This window comes from Tachysurus fulvidraco, chromosome 14 (genome assembly GCF_022655615.1).
Source record: "Tachysurus fulvidraco isolate hzauxx_2018 chromosome 14, HZAU_PFXX_2.0, whole genome shotgun sequence".
Classification (NCBI taxonomy): domain Eukaryota; kingdom Metazoa; phylum Chordata; class Actinopteri; order Siluriformes; family Bagridae; genus Tachysurus; species Tachysurus fulvidraco.
Genome location: NC_062531.1, coordinates 7,293,748 through 7,317,951, shown reverse-complemented (window position 1 = coordinate 7,317,951; position 24,204 = coordinate 7,293,748). Strand labels below are relative to the sequence as shown.

The following is a 24,204-nucleotide window of genomic DNA, read 5'->3' as shown; positions in this document are numbered from 1 at the left end:
TGGAACGTTTCATCTCCATAAATGTAAAGGGGTCTGAAAAGAAACCAAACAATTTCCATTTTAAGCTGGAAATTAAAACTTATTTTAAAACTTTAAAAAACTTTAATCAAAACTATGGACTTTTACAAGGCTGGTAATTGAATTCCTCTTTTTTTTATATAAATTAATTGTATTGCTCGATACCCCTTCTTTGTATTTTTTTATTTTTATTTCCTTTATGTTATGTTACTATTTTAAGATTTGAATAATATGACTTTGGATTTTGTTATCTGTTATCATTTGTTATGGAAACAATAAATAAATAAATAAATTTAAACGTCATCCCAGGAAGCCCCGCCCCTACGTCGTCCCAAAAAGCCCCGCCCACTAAACGTTTGATTCTTCAGCGGCTTCCGTCTCAAAAACAAAAACATGCCGAAAACACAAAGAAAGTTAAAACCGCTGAAAGTGAGGCGTGCTGAAGAGGCTAAAAAATTCGGTGTTGCAGCGTTTACTCTGAAAGAGCTGATCAAGAAAGCATGCAGTTTACTTCAGGTTTAAAACAAGTACTTTTAAATGTCTTCCTTGTGCCTGTAAGCGGGCGGGTTTTAGAGTTTCACAGTACGTTTGTTTTCTAGATGCCTGCCTCGGAGGTACAGTGTTGTTTGTATGAGGACGGGACGGTAGTGACGGAAGATTATTTTCTACAGCTTCCTGATAACACTGAGTTAGTTCTACTTCCGGACGGACAGAGCTGGAACGGAAGTGAGTTAATAGCGCACGCGCTGAATCATAATTAGAAATATTGTACCTGTATGAAATTATTCCCTGTCCACTTATAGCACATGTTCCTGACCCCAGGGTCTGAGTCAAATGATCAGCTCATAACCAGGCCACAGTTGGGACACTATATGGTGCAGAATTTAGAAAGCTATCCTGAGAACCTGAATCCTGTGTGTCTATAATAAACAGTGTTACAGGACACAGTGTGTTACAGGACACAGTGAATTTTAATGATCTAGGCTGATGTCAGCTAACAGAATATAAACACTGATTTAAACCACCCAAGCAAAACACACAATCGTATATATAAATATTAATGTTTGCTCATATCTCCTCCACCTTAGTGGTATACGACCTCAACCAAATCCTTGGACTGGCCAGACACTCAGAAGAGCTGATCAGTGCAGCTCAACAGTTATTGATCGATGAGCATTCAGCGAGAAGGAGAAAAATCCTCAGTGAACTCCTGTGCAATCTGAATGATAACGCAGAGCTGGAGAACAGGGAAGAAGATGAGGACTGGTTTGAAGGTAATAAGGGCTTCGACTATTGCACTTAAATGTTCTATTGTGTTTATACTCTGTTTTTCTTTTTTAAACGTTCATCTCATATTCCTTCTTGATCCATAATTTAATTTATGAATCGATAACATATCATTTGATTAAACATGGTTTGAAGGACGTGGACACCTTCATCCTATTTTATAGCACAAAAGTGCCTTTTTATTTTTTGAAAAACAACAGAAAATGAAAGGAAGCAAACAAATGCATGATTTGTTTAATTGTTTGTTTTTTTCCCCTTGGACAATGTCACCTCAGCATCAATAGATAAATAAGGCAGCAAAAGAAGTTTTTTTTTTTTTTTGTAACTAGAATGAGGTTCAGCAAGTCACAAGTAACTTTTACACACATCTTCAGTTTGACAGTTGCTAAAAGTAAAATACTGAATTATTTATAACTTTGTCCATGTCTAGGGATTGACCCAAGATTTAAGACCAAGTCATCATACATGAAGCATAACTGTGAGCAAAGGATACGGTCATACGTGAAAGAGGTAGATGTGCTGCACTGGTTTTACTTGTTTTATATAATTTCTGGTCTATTCTCTTCTATCCATTGCATAATATATTCTCAAGTTGCTGTTTAATTCTTAGTGATGACTGGTCAGATGGTGTTGATTTAATTTTCCATACCAGGACTCGATCCTTTAATATGTTACTGTTTCTGTGCAGCTAATTCACAGGGACTTGTATAATGAACACACCACAGATTTAAATGAAAAACAGGTATAGGGCTGATAATGTAAGTTATTACAACATTTTTGGATGTGGGACGTTTCTTGGTAACTCTGTATGCGTGTAGAGATAAATAATGAAAAGAAGCTGTTCATGGATATGGTTATAGGAAAATTATCCACTCTGTGGTAGTAACTTTCCAAATCACATCATCTCTTAGCCCTTATTTAAGTTTGTTGTGTGACCTTCAAAAGAACAATATTGGCATTTAAATTGTTGATTGTAGAATTTTTGAGAACCACACTGTTTTTAATTAGTAATCATTTTAATTAATAACATACACAAGACACATTGACCTTTTATTTGTCATTTTTCTGAAACACATGAGTTGAGTATTAAGCCTTGTCTGATTTGAGTGTATTTTTCTCCAGGTGTACAGCCATGCTCACACTATTAAGAATGCTAAGCAGAAGGGGGAATATCAGAAGGTGGCAGCCAGCATGACAGAAAAGCTGAAATCTGTGCGCTATCATGGCAATTACTTTGACAGGACAGAGAAGGATCTCCATCGACTGTGCACTAAAGAAGGCTGGTTCTCCTGCCAGGTAACATCACCAGTATCTTCACAATGAATAAACTAAAACTTAAAACCTGAATGTGCATATAAATGTTGGTTTTTAGCTAAACACTATTTAGATAACATTCTATAATACAGAATTGTTACTTTCCAAAAGATCTGAATGCATCTCTTTAGTTTTTTCTTATTCTTGTGGTGTGTTATCAGGGCGCCTTTAATTTGGAAAAGTGTGAATCTCTGCACTCGATAAACCCGTATGGAAACCGTGAGAGTAGAATCCTTTTCAGCACCTGGAATCTGGACCACAAGTGAGAAGAATTCTAACTTTATAACTTATATTATTATAGTATTATATTATAGTATGTTATTAAAGTCAAATAATAAGCTGTGGTACTGCCACAGCACAGGGTTGTCAACTTCATTACTCTTTTTTCCTTCACTCTTTAAACCTTATTAGGTTCAGGGACCATTGTTCTATTTGTCCATCCTTTAATTCTTCCTTCCTTGCCTCCCTTCCTCGGCTTCCTTCAGTTCCATCCATCCCTCTAACTTACTAATGAACTATTTTATTTGAAATAACTGAACACCCAGAAACTATTACTTTTATGCATATTGCAAAAGAACTTGCGTTCTAACGTGATTCTTTTTCAGGATCGAGAAGAAGAGAACCATCATCCCGACTCTTGTCGATGCACTTCAAGATAAAAAGAGCTGTGATATAAACCTGGACTATTTTTACAAGCTGCTATTTACAAGAGAAAATCTTAAGCTGGTACACATCGTCTGTCACAAGAAAGGAGCTCATGACTTAACATGTGATTCACGCCAAGTGTACAGACGGGTTAAAAGGAAGTGAAGAGGTTAGAAATGGCATCATGACTAGAATTGGCATTTTTTTTTATTAGTTGTTATTTTTTTAAAACTATGTACACTTTTTAGATTCAATTTTAAAATGTGAAATTAAGGAATTTTGTGATTTTTATAATTGACAGCTTTGTTGGACAAATTTCCTTAGCATACTCAGGTATTTTGTGAAATGTTTAGCAGTTTAAAATTATTTTGCCTTATGTGTGAAAGATTTATTTTTTGTTTACTTATTTACTTCTATGAAATTCATGTTTTCTACGTCAGTTGGTAACAGAATTTTTTTTATTTAGTTTTTTTTTATTAAACCAAGTCGTTGGTTTCTTTTTTAAATGCCAGTTTACAACACCAAAGAATTGAGCCTAAGGTTCCTTTAAAAATTGTTTAAAAAGAATTTAAACATATATTTGTGCTTAAACATTGTGGATAGTGTCTATTTCCTGAAGCACTATAAGATTTAGACAGAATGACATCATCAATACAAAGGACACACAGGCCCCTTTCATAAGCCACAACAATTCCATTTAATTTCATGCTGTTGTCAAATCAATGAACATGTACTGTGTCTGGACGGAGTATTTTACTTTGTGTGAAATGGTTTAATACAGACTGTTCTTAATATTAAATATTAACATTGTGTAAACAGCATTTGGTAAATTTTTGTCTTTTCAATACAAAAATAGAGACGTCGTTGTAAACCAAGACGGATAAGAATTTACCTAATAATTTATACAGACATGAGTATAAAATTTTACAAGTCACATATTTGTATATAAAGTTAGTGCAAATGTTTCATACAACAGAACTAATATATATCTATACATACACACACACATTATATATATACATGCATACATACATACAGTATACACATAATGTGTGTGTCTATGTATAAATCTCTTGGCAAATTCAGATTTACAATGTAATTCAAACTTACATAACATTTTCTTGATTACATAGAAATATATACACAAATATATAATCAAGCATGTAAATGAATATTACAATTACATAGTTAAAAACAAACAGCAATATTCAGTCTTTAAAGTTAACACAATTCTTTTTCCTGACTGAGGCACTTAACATCACATGACACGTAAAACAATCCTTTCCACGTTAAGTTTGTCTTTTTACATTGCTGTCTGTCTACACAAAGACTGATGCTACCAATTACACTCCTCAGTTGCACACTTCTTAATAGAATGCAAATCTATTTTATGTACAGATATGCTGATCAATTATATATACAAAAACGTCAACGTTGTAGCCTAAAAGCATATTTCTTGGTAAGGGTTATTTATGTTTTGACCACGGTTACACTCTTTAATGTATTTTATGTTTTCTAAAAATTATTTTAAATAGAGATTAACTATCTTCTGAAACTTTCTCTTCCTGCAGCACTATTGTGCATATGTGCCACACAAGTTCACCTTTCATAAGACTTCATCTGTAATCCACTGTACTATTGTACTTTTTCTAGAAGTGTAACATGTTACTTTACAAACAGTGCTACTCAGACTTACTTTACCAACATGCTGCATTAAAACCTCCTTAAAATCAAAATAACATTTAGTTCTTTTTGATAAAAAAAAAAGTCTGAGGCAGTCTTTCATGCTCTGCTCATGTATTTTTTTTAATATACTCTTTATCAATTAAGTTGAAATTTTGTAGCTGCAACACTGAAAATATTTTAAGACAAAAGCTGGTTTAATACCCAAAAACGTTCTTCACTCTGATTTCAACTGTTATGACTGTAATCCCTGAAAGGAGTCTGACTGATGGCGATCTATTGTGCACTCAGTACTGAGCTCGGATGGAAAACAAGCAGATAGAAATAGAAATCTTTTCAAAAAGGTTTTTTAAATTACATTAAATTAGTTAAAAGTGCCCTCACACAGAGCTACTTACAAAAAAAAAGGATTATTTACAACTCCAAAACTACACACAAGTGTTCTGTCATTTTTTTTCTGTAACGTTTTAGCATTATTAAAGTTTCAATAAACGTACATTTGTGTGAGACTTTTAAACTCAGCCGGTGCCAGTTCTATGTCTGCTCCTCGTCACTATCCTCTTTGGCATAGTAATGGCGCCTCCTGTACTCTCGTCTGCTCATTCCCTCTGTGCCAGTAGATCTGTGTGAAATGTCCTGCAATAAAGTGATATGAGGAAAAATAGGAATTTATTGGGTGCAATTATTATCATTACAAACATTTTTAAACTGTGTGATTAAGCACAGTTTCTCATGTAAAGTCTATTGGTGCTGAGAGAAGCCCCACATGCAACTGAAGAAAACATCACAAAAATGCAATCGTGAGCAATTTCCTAATTAAATGTACAAAGTTGGAAAAATGTTTGAGAAAAAAAAAGGTGAGCTTTCTGTCTTATCTGTAATACTTGCATACACCAATGTTCCAACATATACCGAATGTAGTTTGGTACATGTAGGTGTTAAAGAAGAGCAAACAAAATAGAGCTGAGTGCTGCTGCTAGAATTTGACTGTAATCGATTAATTTAATGGTCATGGTAGGTTAGTGGTCAGCTCATTTTGTGGTTCAATTCCCTCTCTGCCCTTTAAGTGTTCACTCTGTACGTTCTCCCAATGCTTCAGGTATTCCTCTGGGTACTCTTGTTTCCTAGTTAAAAGATATGTGGTGTTAGATGATCTAGTGTGTGGTGTTGGATGATCTAGTGTGTGGTGCTGGATGATCTCGTGTGGTGCTGGATGATCTTGTCAGGTGTTGGATGATCTTGTGTGGTGTTGGATGATCTTGTGTGGTATTATATGATTGGCATCTCTAAATTATCCGTAGTTCGTGTGATTCTGACATCAGATGGGTTGATGTACACAGCATTGACCATAGGCTCCATATCCCTGAGCACATGGTACCTGACTATTTATTTCTGATCTATTATGAAGTGAGAAAATCTTTTTGTTTTGGATCAGACACGTGTTCATAAACACAGAAGGGACATACGCAGATTGTGCGTTTCTGATATTTTATTCCAGACCAGTATTAATACACGACACCATTATAAACAGTAGTAACACCAAGAGCAAATTGAAGTGGTCTACTTTTATATTCCGGGGAAAAACGTTTACTTAAGACAAGGTAACTGATTATTATAAGCCAAGGTCAAATAAATAACCCGGTACGTGACGAATAAAATCAGACACGTTACCTGAACTGCATCCAGGTTTCCGAAGAACTGCTCTACTGGGAAAATGTGGTTGCTGTCCTCGTCGACATAAACCCCGGGGTCTGCCCTATCGGCCGGTCCACAAGACCCCGCGTCCTCCATCTTCTCCGGGTTTGTCCGCGACGACGCGCTCGCTTTACTCACGCTGTTTTCTTTCCCTCTCCGTTCTTTGCGGCCACCGCGATCCGAACAGCTCACGAGTCCGGCCTGAATCCGGTCCGTCTCGGTGACACTGTTGCTCGCTTTCTCCGCTCTGTAGCCGGATGCAGGTCTCTTCGGCAGCCGTTTCCTTTCCCCGGTGTCGCCGGCCATCTGTTCAACACGGCTGTTGTGTTCAGTCTCCCTCCGATAGGTTTATTCGGCGCAGCACTGCTGCTTATTCTTCTTCAACTCCTGCTGCTGCTGCTCGATTAAGAATTATCAGAAAGGTTTGAGGAGTGTTTACATGATAGTGACTCGTATCGGTGTCCGCGCTGCTCGAGCGGAAAGGCAGGGGGGAGGAGGGGGGGAGGGAGGGGGGGGAGGGCTGCGCAGCTTTGACGCTAACCTAGCATGAACTTTTCACACCGAGACAATTTAAAGAGACAGTACAATATTTTCTGTTGACAATTTAGAGACGTTGTCGCTAGATTCTCATCTCACTCACTCATTTTCTACCGCTTATCCGAACTCCTCGTGGAGCCTGTGCCTATCTCAGGCGTCATGTTCGCCTCACACCTCCAGGGTTAGGGGTTCGAATCCTGCCTCCGCCTTGTGTGTGTGGAGTTTGCATGCTCTCCCCGTGCCTCGGGGGTTTCCTCCGGGTACTCCGGTTTCCTCTCCCGGTCCAAAGTCATGCATGGTAGGTTGATTGGCATCTCTGGAAAATTGTCCATAGTGTGTGTGCCCTGCGATGGGTTGGCACTTCGTCCACGGTGTATCCTGCCTCGATGCCTGAGATAGGCAGGCTCCCCGTGACCCGAGAAGTTCGGATAAGCGGTAGAGAATGAATGAATTTACAATGTATAAAAGCGAGTAAACTTTTCCTAAATTGATTACTTACCTTTCACGACTACTCATTATTTTTTTGTCTGTATTCTTGATAGAAAATAAAGTAGTTTGTAAATGCATAAAAGATTATTTTGTACATGGTGCCATGAACAGAGACAATGAGCAAGATCTTCTGTCCATAAGAATGAAATAATTTAATAAATTAACTCTAATCTATTATTTTCCCTTCTGAAAAAAACTCACTCAATTTTCACTCTGTGACAATCTAATTTGTAAAGTTATACAACGATTTAATGATTAAATTATGCAAATTACTCTGTACCTTTATCTAACTAATTCTACCGATCTTTTGAGGTCTAGCTTCTATCAGTCGTGCTGGAACAGGTTTCTGTATCTGGATGCATTTAGTGCAGGACAAAAGAGAGTGCAAAGAAATAATACAAGACATTACACAAAAGACACTACACAAAAACAGCTTTGACTAGTGTAAATACTGTATGTTCAATCAATATTGCGTGTGCAGAAATACTGGAATGAACACAGTATTATAGCAGCAGTTACATGAGGTATTGTAAAGTATTGTGCAAAACAGCAATCAACTGAAATGTTAGACAGCATGTGCAAAAAGCAAAAACAATGTGCAAAACACTATGTAAACAGTTTGATGGATGTATATTGGAAGAGTGTGTATTTAGTGTTGGTCTGTGTAGTCCATACAGGTGATGTATGTGTGTGTGTGTGTGTGTGTGTGTGTGTGTGTGTGTGTGTGTGTGTGTGTGTGTGTGTGTGCTGTGCTCAGTACAGTACAGTTCAGTTATTAAGAAATCTTATGGCTTGTGGAAAGAAACTGTTACACAGTCTGGTCATGAGGGCTTGAATGCTTCGGGTACCTTTTTTCAGACTGCAGGAGGGTTAAGAGTGTGTGTGAGTGGCATCAAGGTTCAACCACAATGTTTTTGGCTTACACTCACACCACAATTCTGTAGATCATAGAAGATAGAAGATGAACTGATTAAAAAGTTCAAGAATCCTGCTAGAAAAGCAGGAATCCTGCTTGATAGGAATGCAAACCTGTTACCCTGACACAAATCTGGACAACCATGCCTAACTATATTATAGATGTCAAACAATGATTATGCTTTGCTGCATTAAAAGCTAGTTAAAGAACTAGTTGCTTTGACAACTTTAAACAAAATTAATTTGTCTGTCTTGCACATTCTTCAAATCAGTTTCTGCAATTCAACAATTGGACAAACTTTGTGTTATGAATACAACATTTCATTCCTTAAAGATATTTAAAGCTACTCTTTAAACATTCAGGAAATCTGACAGATTTAATGTTTTAGAACCTAAGGTCTGTATTAGTAACGTTACGTGAGCAACTAAATAACAAGTCAGTAGTAAATTATATTTGATTGAAGTGATATGTTACTATTTTACTTTGCAGAACAGGGCCAAAGGCACCTAACAAATATAGATTATTACATAAATAAAACTGCTCTTAATCTGAGGGGCATTCTTTAAAAAAGAAACCTACTAGAATGCATATATTTTTTGTTGGATTTCTAGTTTTGATGCTTTTACTCATCTGCTTTGATGACTGAGAGTTATTATCTAAAGCGACACAACATTCCAACAAAGCAGTAAATCTTGCCATGCCGTTACCTGAATTTTCATGAAATTCTGTAAAACTGTTTAAATGGACCAATCAGGTCATTTGTGCCACAGCAAATTGTGCGCAGACATGCAAGTGCCAGTGTATGGCACGGTTCATACAAAAAAAAACATTTACAAAGAATAGATTTTATTCAGCTTGAAAAAATTTATTTTTTCGGCTTTCTCGTTCGAATGCTTCGGTACGTTTTTCAGACTGCAGGAGGGTTAAGAGTATGTGTGAGGGGTGTCAAGGTTCATCCACAATGCTTTTGGCTTTGAGGATGCAGTGTGTGGTGTAAATGTCCATAATAGAGGGAAGAGAGACTCCAATAATCTTCTCAGCTGTCCTCACTATCCGCTGCAGGATCTTGCGATCCGAGATGGTGCAGTTCCCAAACCAGACAGTGATGCAGCTGCTCAGAATGCTCTTAATGTTTCCTCTGTAGAATGTAGTCAGAATGGGGTCAGGGAGCCTTTCTTAGCATATCATGCTTCACAGTATTGGTTTTCCATAACATGCTGCACTTTCTTCTTAGTGAATAAGAAGAATAATGGCTTTCTTCTCACCTCTCTTCCATGAAGCCGAACATTTGTGGTATGTCTTGGCTAAGGGTTCTTTGAACAACATCTTCCATCTGAGCTGTGGATCGTTTCTGTTTGTTTATCTGAATAATGCCCTTCTTACATGTATACTAGGGAAGTGGTAGCTCAGTACTTAAGGTATTGGACTGCTGATCAGAAGGTCGTGAGTTTGAATCCCTGGGCCACCAAGCTTCCACTCTTGGGCCCTGGAGCAGGGCCCTTAACAGTCAGTTGCTATAGATTAGATAAATGCATGTTGCTTTATATAAGGGTATCTGCCAAATGCTGTAAAAGAAAATGCATGAAATGATGTACACTGACATTTGGTGGATCACCACATTACATGAGATATTTTATAATCAGATCCTGATTGACACTTCACCTCAGCTCTTTGGTGTTCTCTAAAGACATCTAAAGCTAATCGCGTCAGTCCATGAGACCATAAGAAACTAGAAAATCCATTATTAACATCTCTAGGTTTAGGTTTTATTGTTCTGGGTTGATAGATAGATAGATAGATAGATAGATAGATAGATAGATAGATAGATAGATAGATAGATAGATAGATAGATAGATAGATAGATAGATAGATAGATAGATAGATAGATAGAAATCCCAGATTTTGTTGTTGTTTTATTTCATTTCCGACAGAGGTCGCCAAAATACAAAAAAAGACAAAATAATTGTAGCGTATGGTTTTTAAAGACATTGTTGTGTATGAATCAAACATACCACCAAACATAATAAGTAATCACTCAAAGAAAACATTTGAATGAGTTTAAAAAATATAACATTTTGTCTTTTTTTCTTACCCAAAACAGTACAAAATAACACTGCTTTAGGAAGAAATCTGTATTTTTTATTAACATTTTAATCTAAAACACTGGTACACTAGAACACACTACATATAGCCAAAGTATTTTACTGGGTTATTGACCGGAATAATTTATTTAATTGTTAGAGCCGATTAAGGCCCCCTACCACCTACTAAAGGTATTACAGAAAATATTTGCTGTTGCAAGTGCGTTGGGGTCGTGTTCTCCCAGTGATTTCATATTAAGTATATAGTCTATGGGCCCTTACAGTCCAGTACAGCTTTAACAAATCTTGGTCAAATTTCATTAACTATTTTTAACACCTTTGGTATACAAGTGGCCAATAGAAGCACAAGAAAGGACCCCAGCTCACAGATGACTTTATCATAATGTTTCTCTATAAGAGTATGTTTTTCTCTATAAGAGTATGTTTTTATGTTTTGTTCCTTATACCAGGTCCATAACACAAAAACATACTCTTATAGAGAAATAATCTATGCCAGGGTGTTGTGATGTGTTTCCAACCCAAAGTTGATTGTTTTCAAAACAAAGCATGTCTTGTTTTTTTTTTCTTATTCAAAAGCTATTTGACAAATTCCTTTTTATTTTTTAATACATTTATTAACACATGCTGAGTCATAAAGGTTTATTACTATGGCCAGAAAGGGTTGGAGTAACTTCAGAGGTTGTGTGATCTGTACAAACCCTGTTCAGTCAACATTATTCATGCTTTTGATCTCATTTGGATCAAAAAAGGAAGTTAGTTGAAAGCATGATTAAATACAATACAACAAAGAAAAAAATCTGATTAATTAAAAAAAAAAATTAAATCTGATTAATAAATGTTACAATGGTTTATTTCATGGAGATACACACACACACACACACACACACACACACACACACACACACACACACACACACACACACACACACACACACACACACACTTCTATAGAACATAGAAGCTAGAAGATGCACTGATTATAAAGTTCATGAATCCTGCTAGAAAATCAGTCTGTCTTGCACATTCTTCCCATCAGTTTCTGCAATTCAACAATTGGACAAACTTCATTCTTTAACATTCTTTAAAAAATAAACCTACGGGAATGCAGATATATTTGTTGGAATTCTAGTTTTGATGCTTTTACTCATCTGCTTTGATGACTGAGAGTTGTTCTCTAAAGCGGCACAACATTCCAACAAAGCAGTAAATCCTGCCTTGCCATTACATGAATTTTCATGAAATAGATAAATAGACTGTTTAAATGGACCAATCAGTTAATTTGTGCCACAGCATATTTTTTACAGAAGCGCACGTGCCAGTGTATAAAAAAAAAGAAAAAGAAAAAGAAAAAAAAGACACAAAGAACAGATTTTTTTCAGTTTTCGGTTTTCTCGTTCGAAGTCTCTGAAATATACCGGCTTTAAACCTTACACACTTGTGTGTGATCTCAGGAAGGGTGTCACAGGTAGACGTTATAGAGCAGCCTAGTGTGTGTGTGTGTGTGTGTGTGTGTGTGTGTGTGTGTGTGTGTGTGTGTGTGTGTGTGTGTGTGTGTGTGTGTGTGTGTGTGTGTGTGTGGGTGAGTGGGTGAGTGGGTGGGGCTGAAGGGATGAGTGAGTGTCCAAGACACCCTTTATGTGTTGCAGTTTTACCAGTTCACTACGTAGAACATAGAAATTAGAAGACAGACCGAATCGCGAATGGATATCTTAGACCAGCGGCTAAACTAACTATCTTCACCAAAATGCCGGGTAACAGGACACCGGTTTGTTTCTAACAGGACAACCACCCAAAAGTTAATTATCAGTGTCATGTTTTTCTTAATTCCTCTTGAGAATTTTTTGCCTTTAACCTGCACGCGTGTTTTAACCAAGTGCATCTGATACGCGCCTCCGAAATGGAGCATCTATTCCGGCGCAACAGAGTCATTAAGTCCTTGTTGTCTTTGACTTTATTGTTGGCCACTGTTTTGATGGTCCAGAAGTTCAGAGTGGGTGATCTCCGAATGAAGGTGGAGAAGGAGGTGCCTCATTCGGACCCGAAAAGCAACATGCGATTGACTATGCAGTGGAAGACTAAAGCCGGGGTTAGAAACACTAAGGCTCCCAAGGCACCGGTCAGTAAGCGCGCACTGTCTACGTGGAACATCACCGCTATTAACTGCACTGCGGACTCAGTCCTGCGCAGTGAGAGCTGGTTTCAGAATCTGGACTCTAGGTTCCACCAATTCGTTCTGCACAGACACTGTAGGTATTTCCCCATGCTCATGAATCACCCTGAGAAGTGTGCTGGGGACGTGGATGTGCTAATCGTGGTGAAGTCGGTTATAGAGCAGCACGACCGCCGCGAGGCTGTGCGTCGTACTTGGGGCAAAGAGCACACCATCAAGGGCAAAATAATTAAAACCCTGTTCCTGCTGGGCACCCCTACGCCTGAAAAGGATACCAAGAACCTACAGAAACTCCTCGAATACGAGAACAGACTATATGGAGATATACTGCAATGGAATTTCATGGATACCTTTTTTAACCTCACACTGAAGGAGATCAATTTTCTGAGATGGTTCGATATCTACTGCACAAAAGTGAGCTTCATTTTTAAAGGGGATGATGATGTCTTTGTCAACCCATCTAACCTGATGGATCTAATAGACTTCCGAACACAGGACAAGAAAGTGCAGAACCTGTTTGTTGGGGACACAATTTCAAAAGCAGTGCCTATTAGAAATAACAAAAGTAAGTACTATATACCCAAAGAGCTGTATGATAAGCCGTATCCACCTTATGTAGGTGGTGGAGGGTTTGTCATGTCCGCTGATCTGGCACGTAGACTTTTAGCTGTTTCTGAGAAAATGGTGCTTTTCCCCATTGACGATGTGTTCCTGGGCATGTGCCTTCAGGAGTTAAAGTTGAAACCAGAAATGCACGGAAGCTTCAAAACATTTGGGATCGTGAAGCGCAAGGTGAGCCTGATGAACAGCGAGCCATGTTTCTACCGTGATCTCATTGTTGTGCACAAAATGAGCCCAGAGGAACTGCTGAGTATGTGGGACACGGTGCATGATGAGAAGCTCACCTGTACCAAAAAGGATGTGGAAATAAGTCCACACATTTTTTGAATCTTTGGATGCTTTGGACTTTATTCTTTGTCTTCTTTGTTCATTTTCCAGTCATAATTATGAATGATTTTGATCTCATTTGGCTCAAAAAGGTAGTTGTTGGGATGTAAGGGGAACACAAAATGATGTTAATAATAATAATAATAATGTTTATAATAATAATAATAATATTAAACAAACAAATAGATCAAAATAGTAAATATTTCCTCATTGATTGAAATTCTCCTAAACATACATGTTCCAATATGCAGTGCGTAAAATGTATTTACATCAGAAAACCAAAGAAAAGCCCTAAACTTTACAGTTGGAGGTTTTGTGCGGATGTCAAACAATAATTATGCTTTGTTGCATAAAAAGCAAGCTAGCTACGTTTCTAAAAAAAAAAAAAACAGAGAGAGAGAAAACTTAAAAGCCACTTTTTATTTTGCTCTGAGGCAATTTATTTGTGTAAGGTTTATAGACAACTGATTTATTAAATATACAATTCTAAGAATATACAATTCTTTGAATTGTTACACCGATGAGTTTATCTATTACATTTTTATGACAATTAAGAAAGTAGTGACTGGATAGCACATAACTAAAAGCAAAGCTTTGCATTTAAACAGTAAAATAGCAAATGAATTCTATGGCATACCCCTTGCAATGTAGAAATATAGTTGTTAAGAATTCACAAGTGAACTTTATAAGTGTACTTTTTCACCAGCCTGATTTGACACTATGACAGGACATTCTGCAATTGTAAGGGCCATTTCATGTGAATTACCTTTATTTAACTATCTCACATTTAAAAGTGTGGTTCTAAGGCGGGTGTAAAAAAAATTATGACATGCTTTCTTTGTGTTTGAAGACAATGACTTCAGTGGAATAACATGCTTTAGTCATTGTATTTATCCAAACACAGATCGTCAGAAGCACAACAGAAAGTATAGCAAATTTTAAAAACCATTAGAGCATCCGAAGGTTGTTTCCATGTTTTCCTGTTATAAATTATCTGCTGTGGTACATTATGACAGATGTGTAATGTGTTTACAATTTGTCTCTGTAATTTGCTCAAGTATGATTGACATAACCGCCTTAATTGCAAACTATCAACACAAGGAGTTTATTTAAAAGTATTTTGCTTATTTCATTAAGAACACTTTAGTTCAGAAAGGTTCATTTTTACATTTTCAGATCTGGTACCCTAACATGTGCTTACATGTTTATACATGTACAGATTTATTTGTTATATGACATGTTTATATGCTACATTACATATGATACATACTAATTTAATAAATAAATACACATTAGATCTCTTTTGGGAAATGTAAACAAATATAAACATTTTATAAAGAAATCCACAAATAGCTAAATGTATCAATAATTCATTAAATATCAATGATTTCAATGTTTACAATGATTTCTGTACCAGTAACTGACTCACTGTATGACTCATAGTGAGTTGGTATGACTCATGGAAGGACTTAACTGATGATTTTATCTGAAAAGTCTATAATTTGTGAATAAAATGATGCTAAAACTGGCAAAACCATCATTAATCCAGAAGTACGTTTAATAAACACTGAAATATTGTTTACATGTTGGTATGATATTAATGACTGTTCCATCACACCATGTGTGGATTTTGCTTCAGAGAATCAACACTGACACTGACACTGCCTTGGTTAATATCTGTTCATGTGGAGTGTTCTATTTTATTTTACATTTTTGACAAAAAAAAACTATCAATACTGTTGTTTTCAACAAGTGCTCTAAGATATAAGATAAAGACATTTCAGAAAAGAATTATAAATTTAAACATTTTCTCAGTCTTAGGCTATAATAATATTCTAATTCAACATTACATCCCAGGTAATTTTGTTTCACTTTCAGCCTAGACACGGTGTTAAAACAACTCAAAATTATAAAGGTGTTTCATTTAAAAATCTATGTTTACACATCTTCACACATATGCACACAAATTATAATATAATAAAATAAAAAAATACATGGGAACATTACATTAGAATGAAATATAACTAATTAAAACCTATTTTATCTCCTTAATCTTAATTACTATGTGTATTTCACTGCCGTGCTGATGGATATGATTAGGAGAAAATTTTGTGCTGTACTCCTATAATCATGTCCGACTGTGCTGAGCAAAGCTTATAAGTTCATTGGCTGGTACTAAGGCTTTAGTTTACTGGTCCTACTGGGGCGTGGTGCTGGCGCAGGGATACGAGTGCTGCTCCGGCCACCACCTCTGCCTTTCCCAACAGATTCCACTGCTGCCGCCTTCAATGCTGCTGTACCAAATGTCTTCCCTGATTGTGACACAATTAGAGAAATAACAAATAAATAAAAAAAAGCAACCCGATTCAGAACTTACAGTGATTGATAATTTTCAAGAGAATGATGTTGTGGAGGGATATTTGTGAGCACACTAAAATGAACCCTGACTCTAACCTGTGTTCAGGATCAAACCTAGCTCTCTGGACTTTGCGAGGTGGCAGTGTTACTAACTTCACTGTCATGATTCACATTTTAATTTAAAGCTACCACTGAAAATCAGATGTTTGTGTGCTTTAGTATCTCAAATATTAAACATCTTGTGTAGGAAAGGGTAAAAACTAAATTTTGGTTTGCTTTAAATGATAAATACAAACATTAATCATATATAAGGCTATAACCTTATTATGACATTATAAAATATTTTGCATTTCTTTTTTTCTTATCTAAGGCATCCATAGCAAACTAACCATGTACAAACATTTCTCAGTGCCATTTAGTTAAGCTACTACAGTATGCTGTATAGAAATCAAATCCACAATTCCTGCCTTTCATAGGTATATAACTAGACCTTGTGCAGTTGGAGTGGAGGTGAGGTGGGGGTGGGTATGTTGGCATAGGGGGTTGGGGGAGGAGAAACTGCCTCTTAGCTTATTTCTGGCCTGGTGGTTTGATCAGTATTACCCAGACTCATATTGCTTTGTAAATATTACTATATATTTTTACACAAATTAAACGAAAAAGTTGTTCTGCAGAATTACAGTAGAGTTCATTTCAGGCAGGTCTGTTTGAGGATGAGTATGTTGTCAAATAGTGTTGGGAAGGTGGAGGGCTCGCTGCAGGCCAAGAAAAGGATGAATGGCTCACCTTGTGTGTGTGTCTTTGCTCGCTGTAATGCCGCTGTCCTACGTGTGTTCTGCTTACAACCGGCACTGCTGTCCATGAGGTGAAACTTCCAGCCCTAAACACACAGCTCAGTGTTACCCAGCTGCTTGGACTGTTAAGTCACAAATGAATACAGCAGACACCTGTGAATGCAAACTAATATTTTGCATAATATTTTTCATCATCGTGTGTGTGTGTGTGTGCGCGTGTGTGCATTTATATAGTCTACCTATGGTAAATTAAATTTACAGGATCTATACAGAATTTATCTCACTGTCTATTTGTAAATTTACAGGCAGGATTTAGAAAGGCACACGCCTCTCAATAGAAGGCCTCACAGCTGACAATGCATATCTGCAGAACTGGCTGCAGAGCTCAGAGGATTGTTGCAATGCACACATCTGGGTAAGGCTACAAAAAAAATTCTGCTGCACTGAAGATTCCCAAAAGAACAGTGGCCTCCATAATTCTCAAATGGGAGAAGATTGGCACAACCAGCAAGTTGTGCTGGTCACCAGATAAACTGAGCAATTGGGGGAGAAGGGCCTTAGTAAGAAAGGTGACCAGAACCCGATGGTCACTCTGACTGAGAGCCAGAGATCCTGTGCGGAGATGGAACAAAGTTCAAGAAGGACAACCATCACTGCAACCCTCCACCGATCTAGGCTTTGACAGAGTGGCTAAACGGAGGACTCTCCTCAGTGCAAAACACATGAAAGCCTGCTTGGAGTCTGCAAGAAAACACCTGAAGGACTCTCAGACTGTGACTAACAAGATTGACCTGGTCTGATAAAACAAAATTTTAACTGTTTGGCCTCAATTCTAAATGTTATATCTGGATGAAACGAGGCACCTCTGTTCTGTTTCAACCAGTTCCAAGAAGACAAAAAAAACAACAATCTGTTTCTAAAATGCGGCAAATTTTGTTAGACATACTTGAGCAAAAATATCAAGGTACTATCACAACAAGACTGGGACAAATTTCTGGAAATAAAAGTAATAAAACTAGTCATAAAGAGGATCTCAAACTGTGAACGGTGGAAAGAAGAAAGTTCAGTAGCCAAGAGTCTGCAGAGCTGCAGAAACCCATGAACATGGGTGGAAAAAGGAAACAAGCTATTGCTACAAAACTCTGTTTTGGGATAACCAAATGCTGCTCGTCATACTGAGATCCCCTTTCCACAATGATGGTGGTGGTGGTGGCATGTCGAAAATAAAAATAAAAAACTCTCTTCTGCCACCAATGCATTTTTTGTTAGCTTGTCAATTCACATTTAAAACACAGGCAGTGGCATATTTATAGTGTATATATTCCAGGAATAGGTGTATTTACAGTATACCGTGTTCTTGAAGACACATATTTATACTGTAATTATGTCAGGTGTCTTTAAACAGAGATCACGTGACACTTTAATTGCACACAGGTGAATTAGTTATGTATCATTAAATATTCTATCAATAAGAACTAATGCGACATCTGATGGAAAATGGCTGCACTAGAACTGATGAAGAGTTTCTTAGTAACAGGGTGAATACTTATATAATAAACCATTATATTTTTTATTTGTAAGTAATTTAGAAAATAAACTGATCTCCCACAATCTCAACATTGTGGGCTATTTTCCGTATATTCGTAATATTATAATAAAAATGTGGCTGATTTAACACCCAGGTTACAAAGAAATTTCAACACAAAAGTAAAGAAGTTTAAGGCAGCTGAATACTTTTCCATGACACTGTACATATGTAGTGTTAATTGCATAATTGCAGTCTAGTATGCAAAGTGTCTTTCTTTTAAAAGCTATGCTTCAATGCTTTGCTCAAAAGAGTAAGGATTCTGGATCTTAAAGCTTCCCACGTAGCTGGTTTTCCTGGACTCTATTCAGGCCACTTGGAATCATCAACCCTTCCCCCCAACGCCATGACTGACTGTAACATCAGCACACTTCTATACTACAGCAAATAGTGCAAGCACAGCATTACCTATATATAAAGACATTAGGTTGTTGCACTGAGCAGATCTGCCAGCATTGAAATTTAATGGTGTAATAAAACTGGCTTAAGTCTGAAAAGTGAGCCCGTGTTGTATGAAGTAAACAAATAAAAATAAAGCAACATTTGTGAGCTGGGTAAATCCCAGTTTATTAAAATCCTTTATGTTTCAGACTTTGCAAAACTCTCCATAACATCTGCATTCTCTATAATTACATAACCATTATAACCTTCCAGCATAATCTATTGAGTAAAAAGTAGTCAAGACGACTTCAGGTTTCTTGGCAATGTTTGTGATCAGAACGACTCACAAATCTAGCTGATTTTTTTCCAATATCCAAACAATTAAATGGATATAATATTTCATGCTAGTAGTGATGCTGAAAATAAGTGAGAGGACTTAAATTAGCTTAAAATGTTGTATTGCTAATATAAAGGAAGAAACAGTACTTTTGACCAGAAACTTTTGACCTGTGACGAATGCAAATCCAGATACAATAACCCTAATTTATAAACTTTGTGGATTTCCCCATGAGCACATGCTAATTCCAGCAAAAATTTCCTTGTTCATGAATTTAATTTTAAAACATATTTACATTTACATTTCTGCCATTTAGCAGACACCCTTATCCAGAGTGACTTACATTTTTCATTTCAATTTATACAATCAAGCATTTGGGGGTTAAGGGCCTTGCTCAGGGGCCCAGCAGTGGCAGCTAAGTTCACCTGGGATTTGAACTCATGACCTCCCGATCAGTAGTCCAACACCTTATACACTAAGCTACCACATCCCATAATTAATCATATCTCACTGTCTATTTGTTAGTGTGACCTTTTAACAACTTGAAACATGAAATGCAAACATAACATGGTTCTAAAATATAAGGCATTCAAATTTAACATGTTATAAGTAAATGTGACTCAGATGCACTCTGGCTCTTTAAGGGCTCATCAACTCATTAACTTTAGCATTAAAGGCATTTACGTTATATTTATTAGGTACTGTAACATTCTCAGCTGGAAGGCATTTAAAAATGTATTTGAACTACTTGTGATACTGTTGTGTAGGCTGCGTGAGGTACATGTAAATCAAAACAAAAATATAAATGATTTCATTTCTATTTTTTGATATTATGTTAGGGTTTACTATACTGAGATTCTTATAAAAAATAATATCGCTTTGATAAACTAGATAAACCCAATAAATGAAATCAGATGTGTGGAGAACTACTGGAGCTTCTGTTGCCCTCAAATGACTGTGGACCAATGATGTATAAACAACTTCATCTCACTACAATACTGTATTACTACCGAGCATCATACTGTGGCATCCAAAATGATTTATTGTTATGCATAAAATGTGGAAAAGTTTGAGTTTATAAAAATAAAATATTTATGAGCTTTTATTGGAAAGAAATTTCAAGAAAATAAACAGAAAATTTCATGTATATTATATTCGGGGCAAGTTGGGGATTTTGAAAAACATGCAAAAGTTCAGGCTATCCCCCATACCTGTATCTCAGTTGAACAGGAATAGGACTTGAACAGGTTAAGAGATCAAAATATCATCAGAACTTCACAATCAGACTTTTGAACAGCATACTTTTGTCCTCACATGATGTTACACATTATCTTAGCTTTTTTGTTCAACCCATGCACACCTGTTTAGTGCCTGACAGAGACACTGTCTCCATTAACCAAAGCCTTCTAAAGGCCTGTAATTAGAGACATCAGATACAATGCAAGAGTGAAACGGGAACAGATGGTAGATGTCCATTTATCCAAAATGGTTGCATTTGAAGATACACAAATAATAATCAAGTGATTCACCGATTATTCCTGACTGTATAGAATTCCTGCTGTAAATATTATTTTTAACAGATTTTTTTTATTTTATTCCATACCATTTTTATGTCACTTTGGATAAAAACTTGTCAAAGGAATAAATACAAATGTAGAATGTAAACACAAAAAGTTTTTGAGAGTTCTAGAGTTGTAGAGTTTTAGAGTTGTAATTTGCATTTGAATCTGAGCTCAGTGATGTGTGAATGTGTGTGTAAAAAAGCAGCATTAAACTTGCATGTGTCTCACCTCCTCTCCTGGAGAAATGTCCTCATGGCACAAAGGACAGTGGTTACAGTTTCCTTTGGCCACAGTATCTGGAAGAGCTGATTAGAAAAACACACCCACACACAAAGGAGTTTGTTCTCAGACTTAACAAAAATCAAACTTTAAATGCAACAAAAATTCTTCCTGCTGCACAAATGTGCATTGATACATGACGTGTCATTCTAATCGATTTAAATAGACCTGCTTTAGTTTCACATCATTATCAGTTATTTGAAATCTGCCTTAGCACATGCTTCTACAATGGTGAAAAACACCCAAATGTATGTGTGGCTGTGCTACTTATAGACTTCTGCAACACATATAGTTGTGAAATGTGAGAACATGGTCAGTACTTACTTTTACAGGCTGTGCTTTGGGCATGTTCAGTCAGCTTATTTTTCATGATGGCCTCAGAACAGTGAGGACACTGGGTAAAATCTGCTTTGTGTTCACACTCTGAGAGCAGGTGCTCAGTTAGGCTTGCGATCTCTACAACCTAATACGCACACACACACACACACACACACACACACACACACACACACACACACACACACACACACACACACACACACACACACACACATATACACACAGACATTTACATTACAGTGTTGTTTTATGTTTAATAAGCTATGATCAGATGTTACTCAGGTGATTCAAACAAAAATAAAAGTATTGTATTGTATCAAAGCACTGTACTGAGAAAAAGAGAAGTATACAAGCTATTTGAGAAAGGTCAGCACAATGAGTTAATGTTCCACTGCACCGGAATGTAGTTAGAGTAAACAAAGTGACAGTTGACTTCTCTAAAATCTGCTGGTAAAATAAAAAAACACAAAACATGAGTGTGGGTAACAAAGGTTGATTCCCCTGGTCTCTACAACCTCAACAGAAAGTCACATATTGTCAATAATCCTCTAAAGGTTCATGATGTTTAATAAACAAACAATAAAATGTTATAAAACAACTCTTATTGTACTTCTACAGATTCTTAATATGATACTATAACTGCTACAGCTTCATCTTGCCAACTCACTCACTTCTGCTTGCTGGAAAACACGTTGGAGGTATTCCTTGTCTAAATATTTTCATGATTAGCCTATGTTTAGGCTAATCCTCATCTTCTCTACATATCTATTGTTTCTTTACATAACTCTAGTATCATCTCCTAGTATGCAAGTCGCATGTCAAATAACCACCAATGATGAGTTGTCCTACAAGGTGGAGATCCAAAGCTTAGCAGCAAACTGTTTGACAACAACCTCACCCTCAACACAAAGAAGACCAAACAGCTCATTGTAGACTTTCACAAACATAAAAACAGGAGACACTGTGCATTTTCAAGTTTCTGAATGCATACATCTCTGACGATCTGTCATGGAACCAAAATGATTAGATTCTAGTTAAGAATATAAACAATATCTTAACTCTGTGCAGAGACAGAAGAAAGTTCACCTGTCTCCCAGATCTAAACAAGTTTCTATCACTGCACCATTGAGAGCAACCTGACCAACTCCATCACAGTGTGGTAAATTCAGCTTGATGGTGTCTGAAAGGAAGGGGTTATCTCCTGTTCATCGAGGAGATTCAGGAACTGCTTCTTTCCCACAAACATTACCCGCTGAACTCTACACTATACTGTTAGACGGTACTCATTCTGCAGCTTTAAACTAGACTGCATGTTTTGTATGGTCTAGATATAATTGTAGAATCAAAGATCATCTATGTAGGTTCAAATCTTTATGTATCTGTATATTTTCTGAATATATATTGTATATTATGCATGAATAATCTAAATACTGTTGTATAAACAATGTAAGATATCTCTCACATACTGTATATTCAAATACAAATACTTGCATATATTATATGTAAATGTTTTATACCTATTAGTGTTTTATTTTATTACTGTCAGTCTGTCTGTCTATTCAGACAACTTACTGTCTGTCGGACTATTCAGCAATTTCTTTCTCATTTATTTCTATTTGTTAACTCACAACTGGGAAGTTAGCACACGTCTCAGCATGCCTCTTGTGACATGTTTACAGATTGGCTAGTGTCACTCTAATTGACAGGGGTGAAGAAATTCCTTTCTTACACGCAACAAAAGGGGGACAATTATGATCTTCAGAAGTCTTGAAGTCTTGAACCTGTTATCATTTTTGTACCGTTTTAATTCATTTTGTTGTGTTCGGTTACATTTTACCATGGCGAGTAATAACTAACTACCTTGTGTTTTTGAGAAGAACACAAAAGGAATTACACTGACTGGATTAAAAAAAGTTCTATTTACAATGTGTATCAGTCACCTTAGAACAATTCCTCTGTAACCTACAAAATGTAGAACATTTAAGGGTTCTTTGATCACCTCTTAGAGCCCTTAAAAGCTTTATCGAGAATTCTACAATTTTGAAAATGCTTTTATTTTTTGAAAAGATAAGAACTCGGGTGTACGATAAAGGTTTTCTAGGATAGATCCGTGTGAAAACCCCCCAGCAATTCTTCTCTTGGCTGCCTGCCTCCAAATCTGCTTAAAACAAACAATTGCCTCATCTCCAGAATTAAAACAAACCAAGTAGATGGCTCATATAGCCAACACCATCAAGTATTGGTATGAGCATTGTTACATTTATAGTGTGCATGTGGCATGAGCTAATTTGCTGATTTACTGTAACATAGCTTGTAAAAAAAAGTATAAAACAAAACTTATTACCATTCCCTTTTTTATTGTTTAAGCTTTCAGAAAGACATCACTATATAAGCCGACAGAACCAGTTCTGCTATTTGAATATTCCGCTATTCTGCAACATTCCTATAGCACAATAGGTAGAATAGGTATGCATTATAATTGTTCTTTGTTCTGATACCGAAGTTGTGCAATGAAGCTTCCGTCAGTGTCAGAAGATCTTAGTCACTGAATGACTTCAAACAAGATAAGATAAGATAAGATAAGATAAGATAAGATATACCTTCATTGGTCCCACAATGGGGAAATTTCTCTGTTTCGGCAGCAGCAAAGAGTAAGAAAATGCAAATATATAAAAAGAATACAGACATAGGTAAAGACCTACATCTTCCTGAAATACTTAAACTAGAAGTTTTTTCATTTGTTTAAAATAATTGTATATAAATAA

General features: G+C 36.5%; 4 protein-coding genes across 4 annotated transcripts in view; 2 read left to right on the top strand and 2 right to left on the bottom strand.

Moving 5' to 3' along the window:
• The first annotated feature begins 348 nt into the window (after positions 1 to 348).
• On the top strand, positions 349 to 4,085 carry dffb (DNA fragmentation factor, beta polypeptide (caspase-activated DNase)). Its single transcript, XM_027133140.2, has 7 exons — positions 349 to 534; positions 618 to 744; positions 1,107 to 1,292; positions 1,736 to 1,815; positions 2,428 to 2,601; positions 2,781 to 2,881; positions 3,225 to 4,085. The coding sequence occupies exons 1-7, from the start codon at positions 412 to 414 to the stop codon at positions 3,427 to 3,429; spliced, it is 996 nt and encodes a 331-aa protein (XP_026988941.2). The 5' UTR covers positions 349 to 411; the 3' UTR covers positions 3,430 to 4,085.
• On the bottom strand, positions 3,938 to 7,141 carry c14h1orf174 (chromosome 14 C1orf174 homolog). The gene is made up of 2 exons (XM_027133141.2): positions 6,619 to 7,141; positions 3,938 to 5,583 (listed from the first exon to the last, which is right to left on the bottom strand). The coding sequence occupies exons 1-2, from the start codon at positions 6,946 to 6,948 to the stop codon at positions 5,482 to 5,484; spliced, it is 432 nt and encodes a 143-aa protein (XP_026988942.1). The 5' UTR covers positions 6,949 to 7,141; the 3' UTR covers positions 3,938 to 5,481.
• Positions 7,142 to 12,307: 5,166 nt separating this feature from the next.
• On the top strand, positions 12,308 to 14,412 carry b3gnt7l (UDP-GlcNAc:betaGal beta-1,3-N-acetylglucosaminyltransferase 7, like). Its single transcript, XM_027133116.2, has one exon. The coding sequence runs from the start codon at positions 12,584 to 12,586 to the stop codon at positions 13,802 to 13,804; it is 1,221 nt and encodes a 406-aa protein (XP_026988917.1). The 5' UTR covers positions 12,308 to 12,583; the 3' UTR covers positions 13,805 to 14,412.
• Positions 14,413 to 15,344: 932 nt separating this feature from the next.
• cep104 (centrosomal protein 104) overlaps positions 15,345 to 24,204 on the bottom strand; it is a 31,894-nt gene continuing 23,034 nt past the window's right edge. Inside the window, exons 19-22 of the mRNA XM_027133114.2 lie at positions 21,425 to 21,563; positions 21,050 to 21,126; positions 16,949 to 17,042; positions 15,345 to 16,116 (exon numbers count right to left, since the gene is read on the bottom strand). Of these exons, the coding sequence (XP_026988915.1) occupies positions 15,980 to 16,116; positions 16,949 to 17,042; positions 21,050 to 21,126; positions 21,425 to 21,563 (447 nt within the window). The 3' untranslated portion in view covers positions 15,345 to 15,979. The remainder of the gene's footprint in view (positions 16,117 to 16,948; positions 17,043 to 21,049; positions 21,127 to 21,424; positions 21,564 to 24,204) is intronic.

Coding starts and splice junctions, on each gene's coding strand:
- dffb (XM_027133140.2), top strand. CDS start 412: ATGCCGAAAACACAAAGAAAGTTAAAACCGCTGAAAGTGAGGCGTGCT. Junction 2,602..2,780: donor AAGGCTGGTTCTCCTGCCAG/GTAACATCACCA, acceptor GTGTGTTATCAG/GGCGCCTTTAATTTGGAAAA. Junction 2,882..3,224: donor ACCTGGAATCTGGACCACAA/GTGAGAAGAATT, acceptor ATTCTTTTTCAG/GATCGAGAAGAAGAGAACCA.
- c14h1orf174 (XM_027133141.2), bottom strand. CDS start 6,948: ATGGCCGGCGACACCGGGGAAAGGAAACGGCTGCCGAAGAGACCTGCA. Junction 5,584..6,618: donor GAAACCTGGATGCAGTTCAG/GTAACGTGTCTG, acceptor ACTTTATTGCAG/GACATTTCACACAGATCTAC.
- b3gnt7l (XM_027133116.2), top strand. CDS start 12,584: ATGGAGCATCTATTCCGGCGCAACAGAGTCATTAAGTCCTTGTTGTCT.